The sequence below is a fragment of the Heloderma suspectum genome, chromosome 4, assembly GCF_057233095.1.
Source record: "Heloderma suspectum isolate Gila_16-S chromosome 4, 16-S_ref, whole genome shotgun sequence".
Taxonomy (NCBI): domain Eukaryota; kingdom Metazoa; phylum Chordata; class Lepidosauria; order Squamata; family Helodermatidae; genus Heloderma; species Heloderma suspectum.
Window position 1 is genome coordinate 141,863,273 of NC_139461.1, and position 24,616 is coordinate 141,887,888.

The 24,616-nt window shown below is 46.4% G+C and overlaps 1 protein-coding gene across 1 annotated transcript; it reads left to right on the plus strand.

Moving 5' to 3' along the window:
- The first annotated feature begins 11,463 nt into the window (after window positions 1–11,463).
- On the plus strand, window positions 11,464–23,298 carry LOC146347474 (cystatin-2-like). Its single transcript, XM_084850709.1, has 3 exons — window positions 11,464–11,743; window positions 17,025–17,138; window positions 22,874–23,298. The coding sequence occupies exons 1-3, from the start codon at window positions 11,531–11,533 to the stop codon at window positions 22,949–22,951; spliced, it is 405 nt and encodes a 134-aa protein (XP_084706835.1). The 5' UTR covers window positions 11,464–11,530; the 3' UTR covers window positions 22,952–23,298.
- The last annotated feature ends 1,318 nt before the right edge of the window (window positions 23,299–24,616 follow it).

Genomic DNA, 24,616 nt, shown 5'->3' on the forward strand with positions numbered 1-24,616 from the left:
ATTATGCAGAAGCCACTAGGTTATTTTGGGGTTGCCACATTTCACTTCCAAACTGATAAGACATTCAACCACCTGAGTTTGTTATTAGAGAGAGCAAATGGGACCTGTAAAAAAAGTGTTGCAGAGTGGAGCTTAGTGCTCCAGCTAGCCATGCCTTCTTCCAGGATATTCCCTTTCCTAGTTTCCCTAGTTTTTTCCCCAACAGGCACTTAGCATTCTGTAATCACCAAGTAGGGTGTAGCCTTGCTGGGCTGTTTGGGTTCTTTTTTGCCCCGTTTGTTTCCCCTAAAGTTTTTGTTTTGTACTTCTGCATACTTTCCCCCAAGCCTGCTGACATCTCCCTCTTACTTCAGTAGCTGCAATCCTGTTGCCACTCACCAGATGAGTTTGCTATTAGAGGAAGTGCTGATGCCTTTCTAAGATTAAGCTACGTAATTTACTGTACTTGGTGCTGCCTTTAATTTTGGCTCTCTGAGCACTTAAGATTATGGGGAGGGGCATGGCTCAGTGAGGAAACACATGTGTTGCATTTTAGGAGGGCCCAGGTTCAATCCCTGTTGTCTCCAGTGAAAAGGATATTGGGTGGAAGGGCTCAGAAGGGCCCTTGCCTGAAAGTGGAGAGCCGCTGTCTAAATCAGGGTAGATAGTACTGGACTGGATGAACTGGATGGTCTGTCTATAAGTCAACTGTTACTTATTTTATTTCATTTCTATACTGCTCAATAGCTGAAGCTCTCCGTGCGGTTCACAAAAACCTCTGGGTGGTTTCCTGTAGTGTATTGGGGACAGGTAGCTACTTTGACAGGCCTATTTAGCAAAGTGTAGGTAGTTTTACAAAATAATGTGGGTTGCTATAGGACTGAAGATTACAGTGAACTTTGTAAAGTAAATGTGGCTGCAGTTGATAGGTCTTCCTAAGGATCCTTATTTTTATTGGGTTACCTCTATAGTTTCTCTAGTCTATCTTTCTGAAGTATTCTATAATCTCTGTATTTGCCTTCATACTAGCATTTTTGAGGTAGGTAACTTTTCTGCTCTACGCGTGGAAAACTAAAGGGGTGACTGGTTTGCGCCAAACCATGTAATGAGCCCATAGCAGAGAAGGAGGGCATATTCCTAGATCTTTCAAGTCCACCTTTCTGTCCTGAATCTAGGGAACTAACCTGTTACTTTGCAGGTTTCTACAGTTTCATTTTGTCTTTCGCCTCCTCTATCTATATGAAACCACTGATATTTGGAGATATGTCACTTGTATATTTATGATACCCTGCTCTGTTTCTCCTAATTAAGTTGGATGAGGTTGTGGAAATGGGATAGACTGGAAGAGGGCTAATAAATTGAAGCTCAGTCCTGACAAGGCAGAGGTACTGTTGGTGTGTGGTCAGCTGACCAAGGAAAAGGTGGTCAACCTGTTCCAGCTGGGGTTATGGTTCACCTGAGGAATCCGACCGCTTGTGCTAATTAATCATTTTAAAGGTTTCTTGAAAACTTCAGTTCAGAATACTGCTAACTGGGAGAGACCCAGTGAACTGGTTTGCATGTAATGGTGGCAAATTATGGGTTAATTTACTTATAGTTAGTAGGTTAACTTTGCGTTGTTTAACCCATGATTAACCTATAAAGTTCAGGTTCAGATGTCATGTAGCAACCTACAATTGGGGGTTGAATATTCAAAAAGGCTGCAGAACACGTCTGACATGCGCTGTGGCAGATCTGTCCTGCTGTGATTGCAGCAGACTCTGAGTGCAGGGCTAACACAGAAGCAATGCAATAAAGCCAGTATACATTCATGCATACAGGTTTCTGTCCAGTTGGGTTCAGGCTAAGGCAAGAGTGGTCCAAATAACAGGCAGAGGTGAAAACACAGGTTACGCAGTCCAGAGGCAGAGTCAGTACGGAGTCCAAAGGTCAGTAACACAGCATCAGTCACAGGGCAAGGTCCAGGAGGCAAAGTGCGCAGGAGCTGATGAACGATGTTGTTCCAGCACTGGCTAAGTCTGCAGTGAAGGCTTTTAATCCCAGAGCTGTCTGAGCTCTACCTAGAGCTGTCTGAGCTCTACCTATCAGAGCTCCCTGTTCAGAAGCCTACTCCTGGGAAGTTGCTTTCTCCTGAGGAGTCCTTCTCTGCAAGTGAGCACTCCTCACAGGGGTCCTACTGGCCTGTCACATGAGGTGATGACTCTCCTGAGGGCAGGAACTTGTTCAGCGTCTACCTCAGAGGTAAAATCCCCTCCTGACAGGAATGGACCTGCCACCATCACCCCTGAGGGCCCAGGCTCCTGCTGGCCTGGTGGCAGCATCTGATGTGGGGTGCCCTGGGTCTCTGGGGGCTCTAGCTTCTCTGAGGACTCCTCCAGGGGGGCCATGACAAACTCTTGCATTAATTAACCCATGATTTGCTCCTGTTACCCATGAACAGTCCCTAGATAACACTTCAGCTTTGCTAGTTTCTACTCCAGCTTCTGAGCACAGTTGAAAGTGTTGGTGCGTGCCTTAATATTTTCTACAGCTTATACCTAAAGGACCACCACTGTCCACATTCCTGCTCGTGCCAAGCCAAGGCTTTTTTCAGTGTGAAAAGCCCCAGTTCATTATTAATAGGTGTACTGGCAGTATAAGAAAATGGGCAAGAAGTAGAGCATCCAAGTGTCTGAACTTGTTCTAGACCTACCCTAACCCCAGACCTGCTGTATAACCTGTGCTAAAGTTAGCAGGGGAAGAGAACTACATTATGATGTGTTTCTGGCATGTAGCGTCACTGCTTAGTTATGTGTGCTTAGTTACACTTGTTTCTTTAGTTGACCTAACATGGGTAGCTAAGGCTGTTTCTCTTAACTTTATGCTTCTCATCCGCATTGCTTATCTAATGTTGTTCTGTTCCTTGTGCTTTATTGATTTGCTGTTCTGTTCTTAATAAAGTGGCTGGCTGGTATCCTCCTGGATCTATCTATCTTGTTTATAATGAAACATGGATTTCCCCGTCTGATTCTATGATACCACCTACTCTTGCACGTGCGCACTTGAGAGAGAGTGAATGAATTGTGTCAGTGTGGAGTATGTTGCTTATTTCTTAGTGTCATTAGTTACAGGTGCCTTTTAGAGGATGGTATGGGAACCCTTGCCTCTTTACTGCTGTCTCCCATGTTAAAGTGATTGAGGAAAGGAGAGAGCCTGAGGTCCTGCAGTTCAACAGATTGCCAGTGGCAATACTTCATATGCTCAATGACTCAAGCATAATGCTACAGAGTCTGGAATATACAGCCCAACAATGAGGGCACTTCCAGAGTGTGCAACTCGAAGTGCTATGTCAGCATTTTTATTCTGAGATTCAGAGCTGCAGCGTGTTTCAGCGTCGGGTAGTCTGGGCCAATATGTGCACCTTCTGCAGCTGTTGACTGCTCCAGAGGGATTTTATCGTAAGCTTATAATTGTGGTGGGCTGCAGTGCCTTCATCTGGATGAATTCTAATGAGTGCAGAATCTCAAAGAGTAGAGGAATGAATCTGCTAGTAGTACCATGCTGTGATATGTGGCTGGTAGGATATTGGCATCAGTGCTGCTGATTTTCCTTCTGTGTCTCACCGAGGTATGCATCTGTGATTGCTGAAGCACAGCTATGTGATCACTTGACTTGGCAGCCATTTCAAAACCAGAGAAAGCTTCAACTAGGCGGAAGCTTTGATTACAAGTATGCTTAATGGGTTTCTGATAATGGATCTCCCAAAAACGATGGTGTGGGAAGAGACAATATCCTCACACTCCTAAAGTCAAAAGAAATTAATTCTCCCAAGCTCTCAAAGACTAGGTAGCATATCTTTTGACCAATCCCTGCATTATCCTCCCCCCATAGAATGCAGGTTATGACTGATGGTTTAATGGATTTTTAAATTTTTTCATGGTCAATATGGACTCAGATGTACTACCACAGTGTAGAGCTGACCAATACTAACCAATGTAACCTGCAGGGAACCTTGATTCTGGAAGATTCAGAATTCTTTGCTCATATCCCCAAGGTGGTGGTGACCATACTTTCCCTCACCACACATCCCAAAAGGCAAAGAATGGATTAGTGAGGAAGCAGAGGAGACGCATACAAGAACAGGGCTTTGAGGAAGCCAAGCTACTCTCCTGTGCAAGCTGTACCTCAGTAGCGCAACATGCACTTTCGTGATCTCTGGTTCAGTCGTCAGCATCTCCCGTTGGGGCTAGGAAAGACTCTGAGAGCTGCTGCTGCTCAGTAGATAGACACTACTGAGCTAGCTGGATCAAGAGCTTGGCATGATGTAATGTAGCTTCGTATGTTCCACAGCAGTGAAGAGGATGAGATGGTGTGCACACCATGAAATTCCCACAAGGAGCGTCTCAAGTGTGGATAGGATTTGTAGCATACCCATGGCTGGCTGCTGCAACAGGTTGAAAAAATTGGCACCAATTGTCCTTTGGTTTTAATAGGGAAGGGGGGCACCTGCTAAAAAATGTCCCCCACCCTGCCAAGGACCCTGTTGCCCCAAGAATCCTTGGTAGGGGCACACTTCACCGTTGCTCCAGCTGATTTTCAGCAGGGGGGCCTTTCCTATCCCTATTAAAAGGAATTGATGAATTGCTCTACTGGCTGTAATAGGGAGGGGAGATAGAGGAAGAGGAGTCAGAGAGGGAAGGAAGGAAAGAGGAGCCAGGGAGAGAAGCCAGAGTGAGTAGCACACACACACATAAACACAGGGGAGGGGGCTTTCAAAACACTTTTGGGATTGGCCCCCCACGCCCCCACCCCCACCCCTGGCAGGTAATTTGTGGTGGTGCCCAGGGCACTTTTTCAAAATGCCAAATGTGCTCGTGTGCCCAAGAAGTTTGGAGACCTGTGTAGTTCTATTGTTTTTTCATGTTCTTGTTCTAAATTGTTTTAAATTGTAAACTGCCTTGATGGCTTTTTAGCAGGTAAGGCAGTATACAACTGTTAGTAAAGAAGGAAGGATATACTGGGTGAGGTCATCAGGCTTGAGAGCCTCTTGAACAATGCAAAGCCAAACATGGTGCCACGGCATCTCGTAGGGAGTGTTCTGCGGGCAGGGGCGTATGATCTGCAGGGGCTCAAAGCTACCTTTGGAAAGCAGAAGTGTGCAAAGTTTAGTTCCGTATTCAGGCTGCTTCTGGGGATCTATATTAAATAAGAAACTAACCTTTATGGCTTGCGATTTAAAGGGTTGCCCGCTCCCATATGCACTTGCTTCTGCTTGGTCATTGAGATCTATACTGCAGGCTCTTCTCTGGATGCCCCATCTTTGGCGATTAGGGGGTGGCAACCAGGGACAGGGTGATCCTTTGGGGTGATGCCCCAATTTCAGAACTCCCTGCCGAGGGAGCCTACTTTATCCCTGTTGCTCAACAACTTGAGGTGCACTTTCAAAGGCTTGTACTCAGTTCGCCTATAGTGATTTCAGTGCTGGGCCAGGGATGAAGGCCACACTAGATGCAAGCCCTACTTCCCTGACACATCACCCCTGACACACTAGTTTTCTTTGCAGGAGGTCTCAACAGGCAATGCCCACAGCTGCAGCTTAGTAACTTAATAGAGGGATGGTTGTTGTTGTTGTTCAGTCATTCAGTCGTGTCCGACTCTTCGTGACCCCATGGACCATAGCACGCCAGGCCTTCCTGTCCTGCGCTCTCTCCCGGAGCGTGCTCAAGTTCATATTCATTGCATCCGTGATGCTATCTAGCCATCTCATCCTCTGCCGTCCCCTTCTCCTTTGGCCTTCAGTCTTTCCCAGCATCAGGGTCTTTTCCAGGGAGTTTTCTCTTCGCATTAGGTGGCAAAAATATTGGAGCTTAATAGAGGGATGGACTTTAGACTTAATGTGGTCTGCTTTATGTCTTATTTTTGCTTGTTTTTACTAAAATGTATTGGATTTTTTAAATTCACTAAGGGCGCAATACCAAGGTTGGCTGGAGAATGCTGGGAGCTGTAGGCCTTTTCTCTGTCTAAACATGCATAGGATTGCGCCCTAAGAGACAGCATTGTCAGGATCTTCTGTTCATTACAGCATAATTTGTTATGGGATCCGGAGTGTGCACGCTTGCTGAAGAATGTAATTAGATATTAATGGCTCTGGCCAAGATTCACCTTGGCCAGTATTCTTTGCAAGAATCCCAGTAACCAGCTGGTGCTTGATGGTCCACCAGAAATTGTTTAGGGGAACAATCTACCTTTCTACCTATCCATTCTTTGTAATTTTTCAAGGGAGTGGGGGAGGGGAGTTGGCCTAGGCTCACAGTCAGTGTATAAACCATTCTTCTTCACACTCTGCCAGTTTACTCCTATGTCCTTTCCCCTGCTAAGAAGGATGCTTTAATTTACATGGATGTGCACATTACATACATATAAACCAAACACATACAGGAGGGATGTTTTGGTGTTGAACTCAGGGGGCTTAGGAAAACTTGATACCCGGCCCCAAACCTGAGAGAGTCGGAGACTATAATTAGGTCCTTGAAAGCAATTATTTGTTTTATTAAAGGAGGATTTAAAATTAGTTAAAAACACCCATCAGGGGATTTAGAACCATACATACTTTAGGGGAATTAGAATCGTACATTAACACTGAGCAGGTTAAAAATAAGCATTTATTAGGGAAAAGGGAGGAAAAGTACATACTCCAATTGTTTTCCACTTAGAAGATAAACAGAAGGTAATGCAAAGATTTATGTCTCTGTTGACTTGTGAAGTGCTAGGAAACTTTGTTGAGCTCCTTTGGAAAAGGGGAAAAGGAGAGGAGGAAAGGTTTGGTTGCCCTTCTGAGCAGAAAGTATGGAGGGCCTTTTTTAATGGAAGGAATCCTCTTTCTCTCCCTCTATAATCCATGGATTTAGAGTGTTCTTTTTATCCCTCCTTTCAGGATTTAGTAATTAAAATAAATCTTCCTCCAAGATCATAGGCTGTTGGAATATTGATTTTTAGGGTTTCATTGCTTTAAAAAGGTGTGGAATTGTAAATGTTTTCCTTCCATCTGACTTAAACAGGAAGATTAGGAATCAGCATAAAATCTTACAAGGTTGGCGGGCTTCTGTGGTAGTCCTCCTAAGGCAAGATCTGAAATTTGCAAGTGTCAACACTGAGGAATTAAGGCAAACAGAAGAATACACTGGCTGGCCAGAAAGTTGTTTGTAAGAAGTCTGCACTTCACTTGGGACATGCAAGGCCTTGGTATCCTAATGGAACTTGCTTTTCTCCTCTTCTCCAAGACCAAATAAATCTAGCCCCTTCCAAACAATAGAATGGGGGGGGAAGCCCCCCCTGCCCATCACTAATGTCTGTTCAGTCCATTCTGCTGCTTTTTGTGGAAAATTTCAGTTGCCAAAGATCTTCATTCACTACGTTCTAGTCAATACAAGATGTGAACATGCTTATCCTTTAGCTGTGGGATTGCTGCCATGTCCTCATGATAATGAGGCTGTACAGTTAGGAAATTGTGTTCTGTTGAGAGATACATTCAAGGTTAGGTGATAGTTTAATGAGCCACAAGGCGAAGGAATGATGGAAATATTTCTTAATTCAAAGCAGAAGTCTGCCTTAGCACATTCTGAGCAATAATGAGAAGTGAGTTGTGGAAGCTTCATAGTCTCATGCTTATCTCTGTGGCTCCAGGCTTCATGACAAATGATGCATGTATTGTTCTTCCTCCAACAGCAAAGAGCTGATGTGGTGTAGTGGCTGGATTTAGAGTGGGTGATCAGCATGCCAAGCCTTGCTCACTGTGAGGCAAGCTGCTATTCCTCAGCCGATATTGCCTCAAGGGGCAATTCTGGAGATAAAATGAGAACCCTCCAGTACGCAATCCTTAATAACATCATATGTTTATTAGGCCAATTCAGTGGTCACTAAATATTGTGCAAGCTTTCTGTTTCTCCAGAACTTTTCATCAAGCAAGTTGGTAAACAAAGCAAGAAGGGGTTGTGGAAGAAAATGGCTGATGATCAAGCCATAGAGTTTGTATTGGGTTACAGTTCTAAGATGGGAAGGGGGGGAGGGAGGAGAGTTGAGATCCATTCCTACTCCATCAGACCAGGTTGTTTCCTTTACTTAAACAGATGTGTCTGTGACTCGCCTGACCTAGAGAGAAAACACCAACTGTATGGTCAGACCCCACTCTGTAACAGATGTGTAAATCCCAGCTGAGTGATCTGGGCTTTGAGATTTAATGTATGGGTTGCAGTCCCTGAAACACCCCTCAAGCCACTGTGGTAACCACAATACCACAAAATACATATTTAGAGTTCAAAGAGTATCAAAGAATAACAACACTTGGCAATGATGAACCAAGCAAAACACTACTACTTACACTGCAAGTAGGATGATTAGAAGCATAATAGAAATAGTGGGTTGCATATTTCTTAGTTAAATTGAAGTTCTTTTCCTCTCAACCAACAAAGCAGTCATTAAGATTTCATAGTTGGTCATCTGGCAGGCAATGGTTGGCAATGCTTAGGCAATCATGTTTGATAGGCTTCTTGTTCTCTCCTGATCTTTTTCATCAACCATGTCAGAATCTTAGTACTTATAACATTCTACCTAGCAGTAGCTCTAGTTCCTTTCCTTAATCGCATCTTGACGTTTTGGACTCAGTCATACCGCTTACTCATGACCACGTGACGGCCTCTCCCTAACATAGCCAGACTTACAGCTTAATTCAGAAGCACCCTTGCAAAGGTCCATCGCATGAGGTAATGAGCTTTTGCCTTCCAAGAACAACCCACCAGTGGCAAGCTTCTTTGCCCCAGTTCCAGGAACACATTTTTGCCCTTACAGCTAGCTTAGAGCATACATAGCTAATCATTCTATATGTACAGTTAGCATACATAGATTATTATGAATAGCACACCTAAGAATGCATTGTATTTCATAACAATACATGTTACATTCATAGTTTGTGACAGAGGCTGGAGATGTTCAGATTAGGCTCTACAGATACAGAGATGGTTTCAGGTTGTACCAGGAACTTTCTCAAGGGTGGTTGGTAAGAAACAAATAGCTGATCCCTCATTTTTGAAAATATAAAATCCAGCTGTTACTCAAAAACCATCTCCATCCTTTGGCAAAATACACAGGTTCCGTGCTAGGTGGTGGGAAATAGAAGTAAAGAGTTTTAAATTAACAAAGCTGGAGATAATTTTAGATGAGGTTAAAAAAGACACCTGAAGCCAAATTGGGTATTTTAACCTAGTGGTCCGAGGGGATGCACCCTCAGTGAATAAATTCCAGTCTTGAAATGATATAAGATCATCATTCCCCAGTATAAGATCCCACTGCTGAATAGCTAAATTTGTATTATCCAGCTCGCACAAAAAGTGAAAGTACCAAGGTTGATCAATCTTTTGGAATTTTTCTCTTGACCAGCATGACAACCTTTTGACAGTCCTGTATGGCATACAATTATTGTAAATCAGTAGCACCTAATTCTTGAGCATGTTCAAAGTGCTTCACATGATATCTTGAGGAAAGTGGTAGAGATGTAAAATTTCAGGTAATTTTTGAAGTCATGGGGAAAATTTTTAATGGAAATGTTTGGAGAAATTTAAATATTTGGAATACTTGTCAAACTTGAATGTATTTTAGCACTTTTAACAACATGCATCATTTATAACTTAGCATATAAAATTGTATTTGGCATATTTATAAAATTTACCAAGCAAGTAAGCACCCACAGAATTACAGCTTCAAAAGTATAAATGTCTCACAGTGCCATCATCTGCATGTCTATTTAGAAGTAAGCCCTATTGAGTTCAATGGACTTACTCGCAGGTAAGTGTGTATATGATTGCAGCCTTAGTGTTGTGCAAACAAAAAGGCAGCAGACAGAGGGAATTTGCTTCTAGTATCTCCGAACGAGATCAAAGATCACCAGAAAGACAAGCAAACGGCAATTGACGAGGAAATAAAGGCTGCGTGTGCGCTTGTCATGAAGCTGGCAGCACCCCCTTGCCATCATTTTTTCAAGCGGGAGCTATCTTGGCTCTAGGCATCACTGCTGAGGCCACTTGGGGGGCCTTTCCTCTCCCCCACTCCCCTGACCAAGTGACATTGCTGTGCCCTGGATCTGGCTGGAGGCCTTTTTGGGTCTGGGTCGCCCCTGCCCCAAGCAAGTCGCCAGGCAGGCAAATTCTGACAGTCTCATCCTTGTTCCTTGGATTGGGATGGATCTTTTTCTCGGCGCAGGGTGCTCGGCTCTACTCAGTGCTGCAGAGCCTATCCGTGTTGCTTGGTCTTTCTTGTCTGCACATTCCGTTTCCCCGGCACTGCCAACGCCTGAGCAGTGCTGCGCTGCAGCTATCCAGTGAAGTCGCTCTCTGCCTGCATCCTCTACTTCCCCACCCCACCCCGCATTTGCGGTGTGTGTGTGTGGGGGGGGGGGGAGTCGCTAGTGGCGCTCCTGCCTTGCAGAGCAGAAATGTGTCCCGGACATTCTGTACTGTTGCATTGGGATGTCTCCACAGTGCAGGGGGATTATCCTGTAAAGCTGTAGGCTGTCGTACATAACACTCTTCATACGACTCATTCTGAGGCAGTAAACCCTTGTCTTTAAAAGCCTTCTATCAATTTCCAGTGTGGTGGTGTGGCAAGAGTGTTGGACTGGGAGCTGGGAGATCCGGGTTCTAGTCCCCACTCGGCCACGGAAGAGCACTGGGTGACTTTGGGCCAGTCACAGACTCTCAGCCCAAACCACCTTCCAGGGTTGTTGTTGTGAGGATAAAATGGAGAGGAGGATAATGTAAGCTGCCTTGGGTTCCTTGCAAGAGGAAAAAAGGCGGGGTATAAATGCAATAAATAAATAATAAATTTCGAGACAATATTTCCGAGGAAGCTTTTCCCTGTTTCTTAACAGGGGTGACGGGAGTCCTCTAGGAAACAGGCTGTTTCTGGGGTTCCGCCCAGCCCGCTCCCCCAGGCCCCCGCTGCTTTAGCGTGCATGCGGAAGCTCCTAGGTCCAATCCCTGGCATCCCCAGGGGGCGCTGAAAGAGACCCCCTGTACGTCTACTCCAAGGTACGTCCCGTTGAGTTCCATGGGGCCTACTCCCAGGTAGGTGGGCAGCCTTGTGGCAGAAACTTTCTTGGGCTGGTGCCCCTTTCAATCCGCGGGCTCAAGCCCACAAACGCGCCGGCGGCAGTTAATCCGTCTTTAAGGTGCTACAAGAAGACTCCCGATCGCTAATAAATGTGGTTCGGTCATGTAATCACTGTGGGGTTCCAGTGCTGTGACCGGCGCGCGCAGCGAAAAGCCCGCAGCCTGGTGAGTCGTTGCGGCTCGCCTGGGTTGCGCGTTTCCCCCTTTCGCGTGCCAGGAAATTCCCGCCCGTTTAGCAGGAGGACGAAGATCCCCCCGCCAGCGAGGGGGCCGTGTCCGGGGGAGAGGGGGCTCCGCCTCTCGCGCGGCGGGGCGGGTCTCGGAAGCCGCTGAGGCGGGGCGAGTCGAAGGCGCAGCGGCGAAAAGCAGAAGGGCGGCGGAGCTGGCGCAGGAGGTTCGGGGAGCCGCGCGAGATGGCTGGGCCGCGGTGGCTGTTCGTGTGCAGCGCCCTTGTGGTCAGCGCAGCGCTGGCGACGGGCCAGCGGCGCGTCGGGGGGCCCATGGAGGCCTCCGCGGACGAGGCGGGCGTGCAGGAGGCGCTTCGCTTCGCCATGCGAGAATACAACCGGGCCAGCAACGACATGTTCAGCAGCCGCGTGTCCGAGGTCCTCAGCGTCAGGAAACAAGTGAGTAGCAGCCCCGAGCGGGAGCGTGTGTGCTCCAGCGCCCCGTTTTGAATATTTCCGAGCTTGACACCCCAATGCTGAGTGTGTTTCTGAGGGCGTAAATGCCACTGTATTCAGTGGGGCTTCCTCCCTGAGGTGCGTTTAGGATTGCGTGTAGTTGCCTTCTGTGGAGGCTTTCCCAGCTGTCCACCGGAGATCTTCGGGTAACTCGAGGCAGAAGCACGCACGCTGCCCTTGAGCTGTGGCGGGGTGGCCAGGCAGTAGTTCTCCAGATGTGTTGGAAGTCAACTCCCAGCATTCCTTTCCCTTGGCCATGCTGGCGGGGGCTTCTGGGAGTTGAAGTCCAAAACATCTGGAGCTCAACCTTCTGCCCACCCCTGGGAACTCTCCGCCCAGTTGTCATCCCCCTCCTGAAGCTTTGCTCTTGTGCCTTTAACTTGACATACAGAAGTATTTTGACTGATGCTTTGTTTCTGGCCTGCGTTGTGGGATGGGGGAGGAGGATAATTCATCCTCTAAATTTCCACATACTAGGCTACTGTTAAAAGGAAAGGGGAAGGGGCTGGGGGGAGTTGGCAAGCCTAGCCATGAACAAAGGAAGGCTTGTTATCATGTTATGGGCTCTTGTCCCCACCCCTGCAGCAGTTACTGAAAGTGAGGGGAAGAGGCGAGACCTTGTTCTCCTGCCTATATAGTGGACAGCCAAGATTATGGCTTGTTGTTGACTGCAGCAGCCTTGACCTAATTAAGACAAAGAGCGCCTCTTCTCCAGTTTACAAACAGCATATTTAAATTTAGTACTGCCAATTGCTAGTCTGAGCATAATGTAGAGGAAGCTCTCCTGGGCAAGTGCCACTGAAAAATTCACTTTGGAACAAATTGGAGCTGCACAAGAGCACATCAGTCCACAAGAACTGTAAATGCTCTTTGTCTTTCTCCGTTCATTACGGGCGTGTGTGCGTGTGCGCACACCGTCTAGCAAATTTATAAAGTGCGTCTAAGCTTCTAGATGGGACATGACACTCTTTTCTCCTTGGCCACATTCTGTTAACCAAAAACAGCAAATTCTGCCACTTCCACACTGCTACCGCTCTGGACAGCTGGTGGCTCTCATGACAAGTGATAGCTGACCATATACAGTGGAGTCAGACCACTTCATTTTTTTTATCACTGTTCATTTCTGACTCTCCCTTACCAACACTGTAATCTCTGAAGCTCAGACAGCAGTTTCTCTTCCCCTTCCACCCCAGCTTCCTCTATTTTTGTTTTTGACTGCAAGTTGTGTACCGTTCTGAAATTTAAGGAAGTGTTTTCTTCTAATCTGCACACAATTTGAGACAAAGTGTATGAAGTTTTCTAAGGCTGGGTTGACCATACAAACTGACGAGGTAGCTGTCTAGGCTGGCACAACAAAAGGGGCCCCAGCCCTGCCAGAAGCAGCGTACAAGTTTGTTTCTCTTGCAGCTTCCAGGATGACATGTCAGTAGATGATACTCTTGGGTGGTCTTTCAGTTTGCTCAGCTCTCTCATCCTTGTGTAGGGCAGCAAAGGCTATGAACCAGTCCTGCCTCTCCAGATCAGTTTGTTTTGCAACCACCCTTTCAAACAGCAGCAGTTTACGGTCACAGTAAGTTCAGCAGTAAAGTACTCTGCTCCTGTACTGTTTGAACCATCAGTTCAGTGGAAGTTAAACTCCTTCCATACATTGCAGGGGGGAGGGGATTCACATCTACCAAGATGCAACCAGCCCTCTAATCATTGCTGCCAGTCAGATGCCCCTGAGATGCCCAGGTGTAGGGCATCTGGTATTCAGAGGCAGATTGCCTCTGAACGTGAAGGTTCCATTTAACTATTACGGTTAATAATCTGTTAAAGACCAATCCCCCATGAATTTGTCCAATCCTTGTTAAAGACATCTGTGCCTAATGGCTGTCACCACATCTTGTGACAGTTACTTGCATAAACCAAAGCCCATGAACTTTATTAGGACTAAGTGTAAGACTGCAGGGGATGTATTCAGCCCACTTTGCCCTCTTATCAAGGAGATGTCTTATCAGGGAGATGACAATAGAGTTGAAGTAGTACTAAAGGAGAACAAGGAGATTGCAGAGAAGCTGGATGAATTCTTTTTATCTGTTTTCACTGCAGAAGATATAGGACAGATGCCTGTGCCTGAACTGATGTTTTCAGGAAGGAAGTCTGAGGAACTGAGGCAAATAGTGGTGACAAAAAATGAAGTTCTCAACCTTATGGACAAATTGAAAGCTAATAAATCACTGGGCCCTAGAGTTCTTAAAGAACTCAAATGTGAAATTGCTGTTCTAACAGAAATATGTAATATGTCCCTAAGAATAGTCTCTGTACCAGATGACTGGAAAATGGCCAATGTAAAATCAGTTTTTAAAAAGGGATCCAGGAGATTGCAGGCTGATTATCTTAACATCTGTTCTGAGTAAATTGGTGTACAGTGTTATTAAAGATAAAATTCGTAAGTATATATAAGGACAAGCCCTGCTGAACAAGACTCAGCATGGCTTCTGAAAAGATAAGCCCTGTCTCACAAACTCTTAATAGGGTTCTTTGCGAGTGTTAATAAACATGTGGAAAGAGGTGATCCAGTAGACATTGTTTACTTGGACTTCCAAAAGGCTTTTGACAAACTCCCTCACCAAAGACTCCTGAGCAAACTCAGCAGTAATGAAATAAGAGAAGAGGTCCTCTTATGGATCAGTAACTGGTTAAAGAACAGAAAACAGAGAGTAGGAATAAATGGTAAATTCTCTCAATGAAGGGATGTAAACTCTGGGGTGAGGGTACATGGAAGGAGCCTCCTCGAAGATTGTTGTACAATTGGGCGTACCCTGGTAACAGTGCATTGCGCCAGCTAATCCTTCTACCACCTGATCGAACCGCAGCTCGGTGGTGTGGTGGCTACATTTTGGCGGAGCGGAGTTTGGCCTGGACACGACATGACGACAACTGTGGCGTTCCACAAAGATCTGTTTTGGGATCATTGCTTTTCAAGTTGTTCATAAATGATCAGGAATTAGGAGTGAACAGTGAGGTGGCCATATTTGCTGATATCAAATTATTTAGGGTAGTTAAAACAAAAAGGGATTGTGAGGAGCTCCAAAAGGATCTCTTCAAACTGAGCCAGTGCTGTGTGTTGGGGGCAAAAACCCCAACTTCATGTATACAGTGGTGGCAGGGCTGGTCCTACCATTACGCAGGGTCATGTGCCCATATCAGGCGGTGGAGCTGGAAAGAGTGGTGAATTTCACTGCCTGCCCTGCCCCTGCCAAGAGGGCCCCTGCAGCTTCAGCTGCCGCCCAGCCTACCCACTCCCTCACTTGCTCAGGCAGCTGGCTGCCCAATCACTCCTGTGTTTTGCCCCAGCTGCCCGCAGAGCTCCTAAGCTATTGTGAGAGACTGTGATAGTTGGGGTAGAAGATAGGAGCAGCGTCCATGCCGGCAGGAGCGAGTGACCAGCTGAGCTGGCTGGCTGAGTAAGGGAGAGGCCAGCCAAGCAGGGAGGGCAGCAGTGGCAGGAACAGCAGGTGGGTGGGTAGGCCGGTTGGCTGGGGGGCGACATTGCCACCTCGCCTGAGACGGCAAGATACCTCGGGCCGGGTGTGACTGGTGAGATCTGAGCTAGCACCGTTGAGTGACCAAGAAAGAGACCTGGAGGTTGTGGTGGGCAGCTCAATGAAAACGTCATCATTTAGAATACTGTTCTGGTTATTGCTACTAAATAAGGATAATGTAGAGTCGGAAAAACTGCAGGAAAGGCCAACTAAAATGATCAAGGGGCTGGAGCATCTCTTCTATGAGGGAAGGTTACAACAGCTGGGATTGTCTAGCCTGGAAAAAGGTAGGGTAAAGGAAGACATGCTGGAGGTGTACAGAATTACACATGGTGTGGAGAAAGTGGATAGGGAGACATTTTTCTCCCTCTCTCATAATACCAGAACCCAGGGTCATCCCATGAAGCTGACTGAAGGGAGATTCAGGACAGATAAAAGGAAGTATTTCTTCACCCAGTACATAGTTAAACAACAGAATTTGCTACAACAAATTGTAGTGATGGCCACCAATTTGGATGACTTTAAAAGGGGAGGATAAGGCTATCAGTGGCTACTAGTCCTGATGGCTAGCACCAATATCTCTCTTCAGTATCAGCGTTAGCATGCCTATTAGTCCAAAAGCCCGTGTCAAAATACTTACATCATAAAGTACAAAGGTTTGACTATCTGGACATCTTACAAAAGTTGTGACATCTCCAAAACTGCCAGTCTTATATGCAACTGGTGGGGTGTTTAGGGAGTGGCAACTTCCCCACCCCACCCCCTTTTTGGGACCAATAATTATGCCATAACGGACATGGATGGAACAAGCAGCATTTGTTGGGGAGTACTGTATATAATTCCAGACTTTCCAATCTGACTGACTTTGTTGGGGCGTGTCCCCTTTCTGACCCTTCCAAAAAGGGGACTGTTAATTACATCATAAGTTCATAGCTGAAACAGATACCACTTGGTAGAGACCACCTTCCTATATCTTAAAATATCCAGTCTGACCGCTTGATGTGGGACCAACCCCAAATTGGGGCTATTACACTCAAGCTCTACTTGGGGGTTTCCCATGGGCAGCTGTTTGGCCACTGTGTGAACAGAATGCTGGACTAGATGGAACTTTGGACTGATCCAGGATGGCTCTTCTAATGTTCTTTTATGTCTGAGGGTAAAGGGGGTGCCATGGGTGCATCTGTTTATTCTTATCTCCTGCATGTTGAGTGCGGGGGATTAATTTATCCTCCTATCAGCCTTGTAAAGTAGGCTGGGCCTAGTGATGGTAACTTGCTGAAGCCAAGTCCATCAGCTCCATAGCTTAGCAGAGATTTGGGTCTGGGCCTCCTATGTCCAAAGACAGTCATTACATCATGCTGGTCCTCTTCTTGTGTGTTGACATGAGTTGATTTCTTTGACCTAGAGGAATAATCTCCCAAACATCCATGACAAAGTCAGTGCTGTAGTCCCTGATTAAATGGAATGGCTAAGCACAAATTGCTCCTGTTTCTCTCACACTCCCCCCCCCCCATAGGAGCAGATGGTAGTGCTCAGGGGTGTTCTTGGGGTGGGGGCCTATCACAGTCATTGTTCACTAATCTATTGAATCCCAGCTTCTGTTTTACAAATAGGAGGGTTTCCTTTTTTGGTTGAGGGAGGACTAATGACATAATTGAATGTTCCATTTATTAAATTACAATTCCCACATCTTACAGATTGTCTCTGGAATCAAGTATTTCATAGAAGTTAAAGTTGGGCGAACAACTTGCACCAAGTCAGTGACTGACATTGAGAATTGTGCCTTCCAGGAAGCACCAGAACTGGACAAGGTTTGTGGCAGAAATAAAGGTGTTTCCAGACCCTGGGGTGGGGTGGGGTGGGGTGGGGGGCATGCCTCCTAGCTCTACCAATCAAGATGTGTTGCTCACCTGTTCATTTTTTTCTTCCTTAATGGATTTTTTTCTGGCAAGAAGAATGATGGAAGAAGCGATGGGAAGACATGGGAGGGTTACAAATTGAAGATGTCATTGTCTGGACCGCCTGGAAACTTCCATGAATGAGGCAGGGCAATTGTGTGATAAAAGCCTCATCTGGAAGCACTTGCGGACATCATTTAACAATACTAAGCATCATCATAGATAGCAGAATGCCTGTTGTCATGATGGCCAGAGCAGGGCAGGAGCATCAGGAATATTACATGAAACTAGGGGGAGCGGGGGACGAAGCACATTGCACCCTCAGCTTCCATGTGGTGCTTCACAGAGGAGGCAGGCTGTGCGATGCCAGGCAGGGCTTGTCCCATGGAAAAGGGGTCCCAAGGGCAGCACTATATTTTAACACAGGAGTAAATGATAGTTCCAGGAAAAAAGTGAATAGCAGTACTTGGGGACCCCCTTGAGACAGGAGCTAAATCTGGGTCTGGTGACCCCAGTTTCTTAGGGATACTAAGTTTTATTCTCCCCCTCAGTCCTGCTCATTGCAGCACATTTACTTTGTTCCATAGAACTCAATGGGAGTCACTGAAAACCCAGTCCTATCTGCATATCTCCACCCAGGATTTTGTTACTTCAGTAATCCATTCTGATGTGGCAGATTGTTTACATGGTTGATTAGTTCTCTGCTGACAAGCTACGGGCATGAATTATGTACCAGGAAGATCTCTCGCAGAAGCCTCACTATAGTCAGTGGGAGCTGTGTAAGAACTAAGTATATCAGAGTGATTTACATGGGATCAGGGTTTCCGTCAAGGGTAGGTATGGCTGGGCATCTGCCGAGGGCCCACACCGCAACAGGGGCCCCCTGACAAGATGCCCTGGACCCGCTCCTCCTCTTCGCCATTGCAGCCTGCTTGTCCACTGGTCTCCCACTCTGGCCAGACAGGGGTGGTGGTGAGAAGGAGGAGCGGGAGATGCCATTGTCTGCCTGCTCCCTGGCAATCTGCCTGTCAAACAAGCAAGGGGCAGCAGGGATCAGGGAGAGGAGGAGGGGCAAGAGCAGCCGGTGACAATGGTGGGAAGGCAGTCTCATAGAGGGTGTCTTGCCCAAGGGCCCACAAAAACCTGGAGCTGGTACTGCATGGGATTAACCTATTTTATCTCTCGTAATCCTGTGAGACCTGACTCCAAACTAGACATGACTTTAAATGGGTCTTCGCATCTAATGTGCCGGTTTTTAAAAATGCAGGTAGCATTATCTTGGGACAGGAGCAGTGGCTGATAATTAACAAACTCAGAACGAGCAGGGGTGCAGAACTCACGGGCCTAATCCGGGCTCCCCTGTCCAGCCCATGGAGCTTCCTGGGGCTCTTCCATGGGACAGGGCTCAGCACCGGAGAAGCAAAAAGACTGGGCCTGCTCAGCTTTGCTAGCCCCACATCCTCCCCAATACATGGGGGAAGGCACAGGTCAGGTGAAGCCTGATCCCCAGCCAAAGTGCCAGGTGAAGGGTCTGACCGGTGCTTCATTCAGCGAGCAGGTGAGGTCAGGTGGGCCTGGCTACACCCACTTGACATCCTTTGGCCTGCAGCGGGCTGGGTGGGCAGGTGGCTCATTCCTCACCCTGATAGTTCCGCACCCTTGGAGTAAAGTTACGGAAAAGCTTAAATCCTCTCTCCACGCCTGTTTTGTTCCTGTTAATGATCAACTCCTCCACCCACCTAGCTAATGCAATTTTCATTTTAGAAACCTGCTCATCATAGAATCCAGTGTGGGAGAGCCCGCTACCTCCCTAGGTAATCGGTTCCATGGTCATATTGCTCTAACAGTCAGGAAGTTTTTCCTGAAGTTCAGCCGGAATATGGCTTCCTGTCACTTGAGCCCATTATTCTGTGTCCTGCACTCTGGGATGATTGAGAAGAGATCCCGACCTTCCTCTCTGTGACAGCCTTTCAAGTACTTGAAGAGCACTATCATATCTCCCCTCAGTCTTCTCTTCTCAAGGCTAAACATGCCCAGTTCTTTCAGTCTCTCCTCATAGGGCTTTGTTTCCAGTCCCCTGATCATCTTTGTTGCCCTCCTCAGAACCCTCTCCAGTTTGTCTGCATCCTTCTTAAAGTGTGGTGCCCAGAGCTGGACGCAGTACTCCAATGAGGCCTAACCAGTGCTGAGTAGAGGGGAACTAGTACTTCCCTGGATTTGGAAGCTATATTTCTATTAATGCGGCCCAAAATAGCATTTGCCTTTTTTGCAGCCACATCACATTGTTGTCTATCACAAGCTGAATATGAGCCAACAATTCCAAGATCCTTCTTGCTTGTAGTGTTGTTGAGCCAAGTATCCCCCATCTTGTAACTGTGCATTTGGTTTCTTTTTCCTAGGTGCAGAACTTAGCATGTATCCCTATTAAATGTCATTCTGTTGTTTTCTGCCCAGCGCTCCAGTCTATCCAGATCACTTTGAATTTTGTTTCTGTCTTCCAAAGTATTAGCTGTCCTGCCCAATTTTGTGTCATCTGCAAATTTGATCAGCATTCCCTGCACCTCCTCCTCCAAGTCATTCATAAAAATGTTGAAGAGCACTGGGCCCAGGACTGAGCCCTGCGGTACCCCACTCATTACCTCTCCCCAGTTTGAGAAGGTCCCATTGATAAGCACTCTTTGAGTCCGATTCTGTAGCCAACTGTGGACCCACCGGATCGTTGTTTCATCTAGCCCACTTTGAGCTAGTTTGCTCATCAGGATATCATGGGGCACTTTGTCGAAAACTTTGCTGAAGTCAAGGTATATTATGTCTACAGCATTCCCATGGTCCACAAGGGAGGTTACTTGATCAAAAAATGAGATCAGATTTGTCTGGCAGGACTTGTTTTTGAGAAATCCATGTTGGCTTCGAGTAATCACGGCATTGTTTTCAAGGTGCTTACAGATGGATCGCTTTATCTTCTGTTCCAGAATTTTCCCAGGGATTGATGTCAGACTGATTGGTCTGTAGTTCCCAGGTTCCTCCTTTTTACCCTTTTTGAAGATAGGGATAACATTAGCCCCCCTCCAGTCCTCTGGCACTTCCCCTGTCCTCCATGATTTCTCAAAGATAATAGACAGTGTTTCTGAGAGTTCTTCTGGCAGTTCCTGTATTAATCTAGGATGCAGTTCATCATCTGCCCCTGGAGATTTGAACTTAGTCAAAGTAATTAGGTGTTCCTTGACCATACACCTATTGATCTCAAGCAGTAATCCTGCCCCTTCAGCCTGTACTTTGCCTTTGCCAGGGGGGTCATAGACCCTCTTTTGGGAGAAGACTGGGCCAAAGTAGGATTTGAGCACCTTTGCCTTTTCTTTGTCATCTGTTATCATTTTGCCATCCTTATTTAATAGCTGAACAACCATTTCTTTCTTCTGCCTTTTACTATGCACGTAGCTGAAGAAAGCCTTTTTGTTGTTTTTAGCATCCCTTGCTAACCTCAGCTCGTTCTCAGCTTTAGCCTTCCTGATGCCATCCCTGGAAATCAGATGCAAAGATGCTGTCTGTGTAGAGTTAATGACTTGTCCAAGGTTACCCAGAAAGCTTTTTGACTGAGGATTTGGACACAGGTTTCTCTGGTCCAACACTATCCACTAGATCAGGGGTGTAGAACCTCAGACCTGGGTGCCAAATTCTGCCCCCTGGGAGTCCCCAGAAAGTCACTCCTCCTTCCTCTTTCCCCCAAACACCCATTGTTTAGTGGTTTCCCGGCTTCTGTGTAGTTTTTCCCCCATTCAAAAAGGTTGAAATGCCTCTCCTCAGGCTAGGTTATTGACAGTAAGAAATTTCAGTGAAGATATGCTGGTGGCGTTGGTTTTTTGGCCCTGCTTCTTTCCCGTCAGCCCTGCCCACTGCACAATGTGGCCCCCGAGAGTTTCTCTGTCATGGAATTTGACCTGTGGGCTGACAAAGGTTCCGCACCCCTGCACTAGATCCTGATCCTTATAGCCCAGTCCTGTGCCTGTTTACTCAGACGTAAGCCCACTGAGTTCGGTGGGACTTGGGGCACAATCCTATGCAGATAGGCGGCCGCCTCCCAGCTCGGAGGCAACCACCTATCCAATGCATGGCAGGAGAAGCACAGAGGGGATCGTTCCCTCTGCACTTCTCCTGCCCTGCATTTGCTGCTAGACAGCCGATTTGCATTGTCTAGCCATGGGAGGGCAGAACGGGGGAGGAGGCTGCTGGATGACACATCGTAAAGTGTCATACCAGCATTTCCACCCTCCCTGCCCCGGAACGTCCCCTGGAATGTCCCATTTCAGCTGCTCCATGCTCCTCTTGCAAACGCGGAGCATGGCGCTGTTCCGCACTGCCTGTGAGGCAGTATGGAAGGGAGAGAAGGTTGGTTCCCAGAAAACCAGATATCCTATGGCCGCCTAGGCACTGACTAGCGGCCTTAGGATTGCTCCCTCCCTCCCTAAGTAAATATGTATAGGATCCTCTAAATATGACAATCAAAGGACCTTATGTCCAGTATTCTGCAACCAGTCATATACAGATGACTGTATATTCCTGTTCCCGTTTCTGCCCTCCCCTTCCAAACATGGGACATGATTCAAAGCAAACTAGCTGCAGTTACAATATAATCCTATTCATGTCTGCTCACAAGCAAATCCCATTTCATTGGGGCTTACTCTCAGGTAAATGGGTGTATAATTGCAGCCTTATGTACCACTGAACTCCATAGGGTTTAAATGAGGCGCTACTAACTTGGGGCATTGATTTCAACAAGACTTGAGTGCAACCTGTTTAAATGCAAGGTTATCTGGGGCAGAGCCATGTTCCTGTGTTCTCAAATCACAGCACCATCTTGCATGTGCACGCACATGTGGATTTCAGCAGCTTCAGTACAACAGGTTGTCAGCAGTGGTTGATTATCAAGACAATCTAAAATCTTTATTTAACTAGGCAACAGATGTAGCAAGGGGCCAGGGCAACACATTTTCTGGGTTTTCAGGGGCCTCCATTCAGAATACAAAGAAGACTCTGTGTTTTTTCTTTGGGGGTAGGGAGGAATGTTGTGTTGCCCAAAACTCTCAGATCAGCTGCTTAATGACTCAGAAGGCTTATGGCTGAGCATAGCACAAAAGCCGTCCTTCCATAATGAGTCCAAGTTCCTTTTCAATAGTACTTGCAACATCAGCAGTGTTTTTTGTCTTCTCTGTTACCAAATTAAGACTATTGTAGCGTTATCATACTTTTCTTCTTATAAAAAACTTATAAAAATAATAGCGTATTACACATACAGGCCAGCTTTATCCACATTTAACTGGGAGTAACTTCTCCTTGAGATTTGCTTTCAAGCAAATATGGTTATCATTCTCAGGATAAGAGTTGGCAACTCTTGGCTCTCATGCAGATACTCCTGGCTGTCATGGAAGACTTACTTCTTAGTAGAAAACGCATAGGATTGTGCTGTAAGAAGTGTTTAAACACTGACTGTATCATGCCCAATATATCGGTAGTTACTTAAAAAAATCTGTCTCTAGGATGTTCTAGTGGACTTCAGTTAATGTTTAGCTTAGCAAGGTTCTGTTATATTAATAAGGACACTTCTTAATTTCATATCATATTTAAGGATTATGTCTCTCTTCTATCCACAGCTTGTGACTTGCAGCTTTCACGTATACACAGTTCCTTGGTTAAACAAAATCTCCTTGACAAGAAACGAGTGTCACTAAACATGCATTGGCTTTGGCACAGAACAGCGAGCTGCTGTTCTGATGGTGTTTCCTGTATTCAAGAAGAGCAATAATCCAGATGTCTTCTCAGAGCTCCTGCTGCTAACTAAAAAATGCTTATGCATACTTGTTTGAAGCAAGCAAATTCATACAGTCTTCCTCTTAAAGTAATTGCTAAACTTTTTTTCTTTTCGCATTTATAATTTCGTTTGTAGCCAGTTTTTTCATTCTAGACTAGTAGAAGAAAGGTAAACATTTGCCTTGTCAAGGAGTGAGGTGTTACAAAGATTTGTGTCGTATTCATTGCAGTATTCATCACTAAGAATAAAGTGTTCAGCACTGCCGAATGCAGCCTCAATCATGTGATCACTAACAGATTGCTGACACGCACACAAATCGATGCGGAGAGATAATTGGTGTGTAAGCCTGTGATCAAAGACAGTACAGTAAATAGATGCAGATAGGATCAGAATTCTCCTGTCGAAGATCTAGGGCAGGGCTGGAAATCAAATCCTGCTCTCTTGAATGCAAGCCTGCTCCCCTAACCATTAGGCAACACTTCCTTTCCTTATGAGCATGAGTGTATTTGGAATCAGTGTATCATTTCTGCCTGTCCCATCTCATAAAGCTGTTCATGGAGCTGGGAAAGGTGCAGTAAAAAAGCAACCAAAATGATCAAGTGGAGAGCATGTTTGGGGGCTTTTGAAATTGAGGGGCATATCAGAGATGTATAAAATTATGCATAGCAGGAAGTTCACAGTAATCAGGCTAAATTAAAGGCAGCCTTCCCCAAACTGGCGCCTTCCAGATGTTTTGGACCACAACTCCCATCTTCCCCATTGGGCACGGTGGCTGGGTGATGGGAGTTGTAGTCCAACACATCTGGAAGGTGTCAGGTTGCAGAAGGCTGCTCTATCTTGTCCTCTTGAGGACCCATGGAGGATTGTTCCCCACCCACCCAAAGATATAATTTCCCTTGGAGCATCAGTAGTGGTCATTCAGCACCTGAGGGCCCTGTCTGTGTTTCCTGCAACTATAGTGTTGGCTGGATTAGAAGATAAGAACTCCTTCCTCTGTTCTAAACTCAAAGTAGCGAATGATTTCATCTTCCTTTATCATGTGACATGCTTTTGCCATGTTTACCTTGGATTGGATCTGCCTTCTGTGGAGGGGAGGACCCCACTCATGGAAAATGCCTCTGCCTTGTTTGGGGGATCTTCCCAACTCCCTGCACCACAGCTCACCCCATTTGCCAGGGGCCCCAATCCTCCATGTAGCATTTTCAGGGGACTGGAGGGGCAGCCATGGGGAGGAGGGGGACAGGGAAGTCCACTTTCACCAGTCCAGTTACATATGCCTAAATCCAGATCTAGCTTATTGTAAGCAAATGCCACACAACATCTATGTGTAGTTCTTTAAATGGCCTCACCATACCTGCTCATGCAGCTTCACCTGACTTCTCCAGCCCAGCTTCAGAGATCATTATCAGTCCTAGACTCCTTTTCCAGTGGTAGAGTGGGTGCACAATGTCAGATGTGCGCGCGCGCGCACACACACACACACACGAGTGGGATCCCGGGTCAGCTGGATTTGGCCTGTGGGCCTGAGGTTCCGCAGCCCTGCCATAGAACCTTTTGGAAGCTACAACAAAGCCATGCTTCAGCA

What these genes read in the sequence shown, in the direction of transcription:
- LOC146347474 (XM_084850709.1), top strand. Translation starts at nt 11,531, where the DNA reads ATGGCTGGGCCGCGGTGGCTGTTCGTGTGCAGCGCCCTTGTGGTCAGC. An exon ending in TCCTCAGCGTCAGGAAACAA is followed by an intron (nt 11,744 to 17,024) that starts GTGAGTAGCAGC and finishes CACATCTTACAG; the next exon opens with ATTGTCTCTGGAATCAAGTA. An exon ending in AAGCACCAGAACTGGACAAG is followed by an intron (nt 17,139 to 22,873) that starts GTTTGTGGCAGA and finishes TTCTATCCACAG; the next exon opens with CTTGTGACTTGCAGCTTTCA.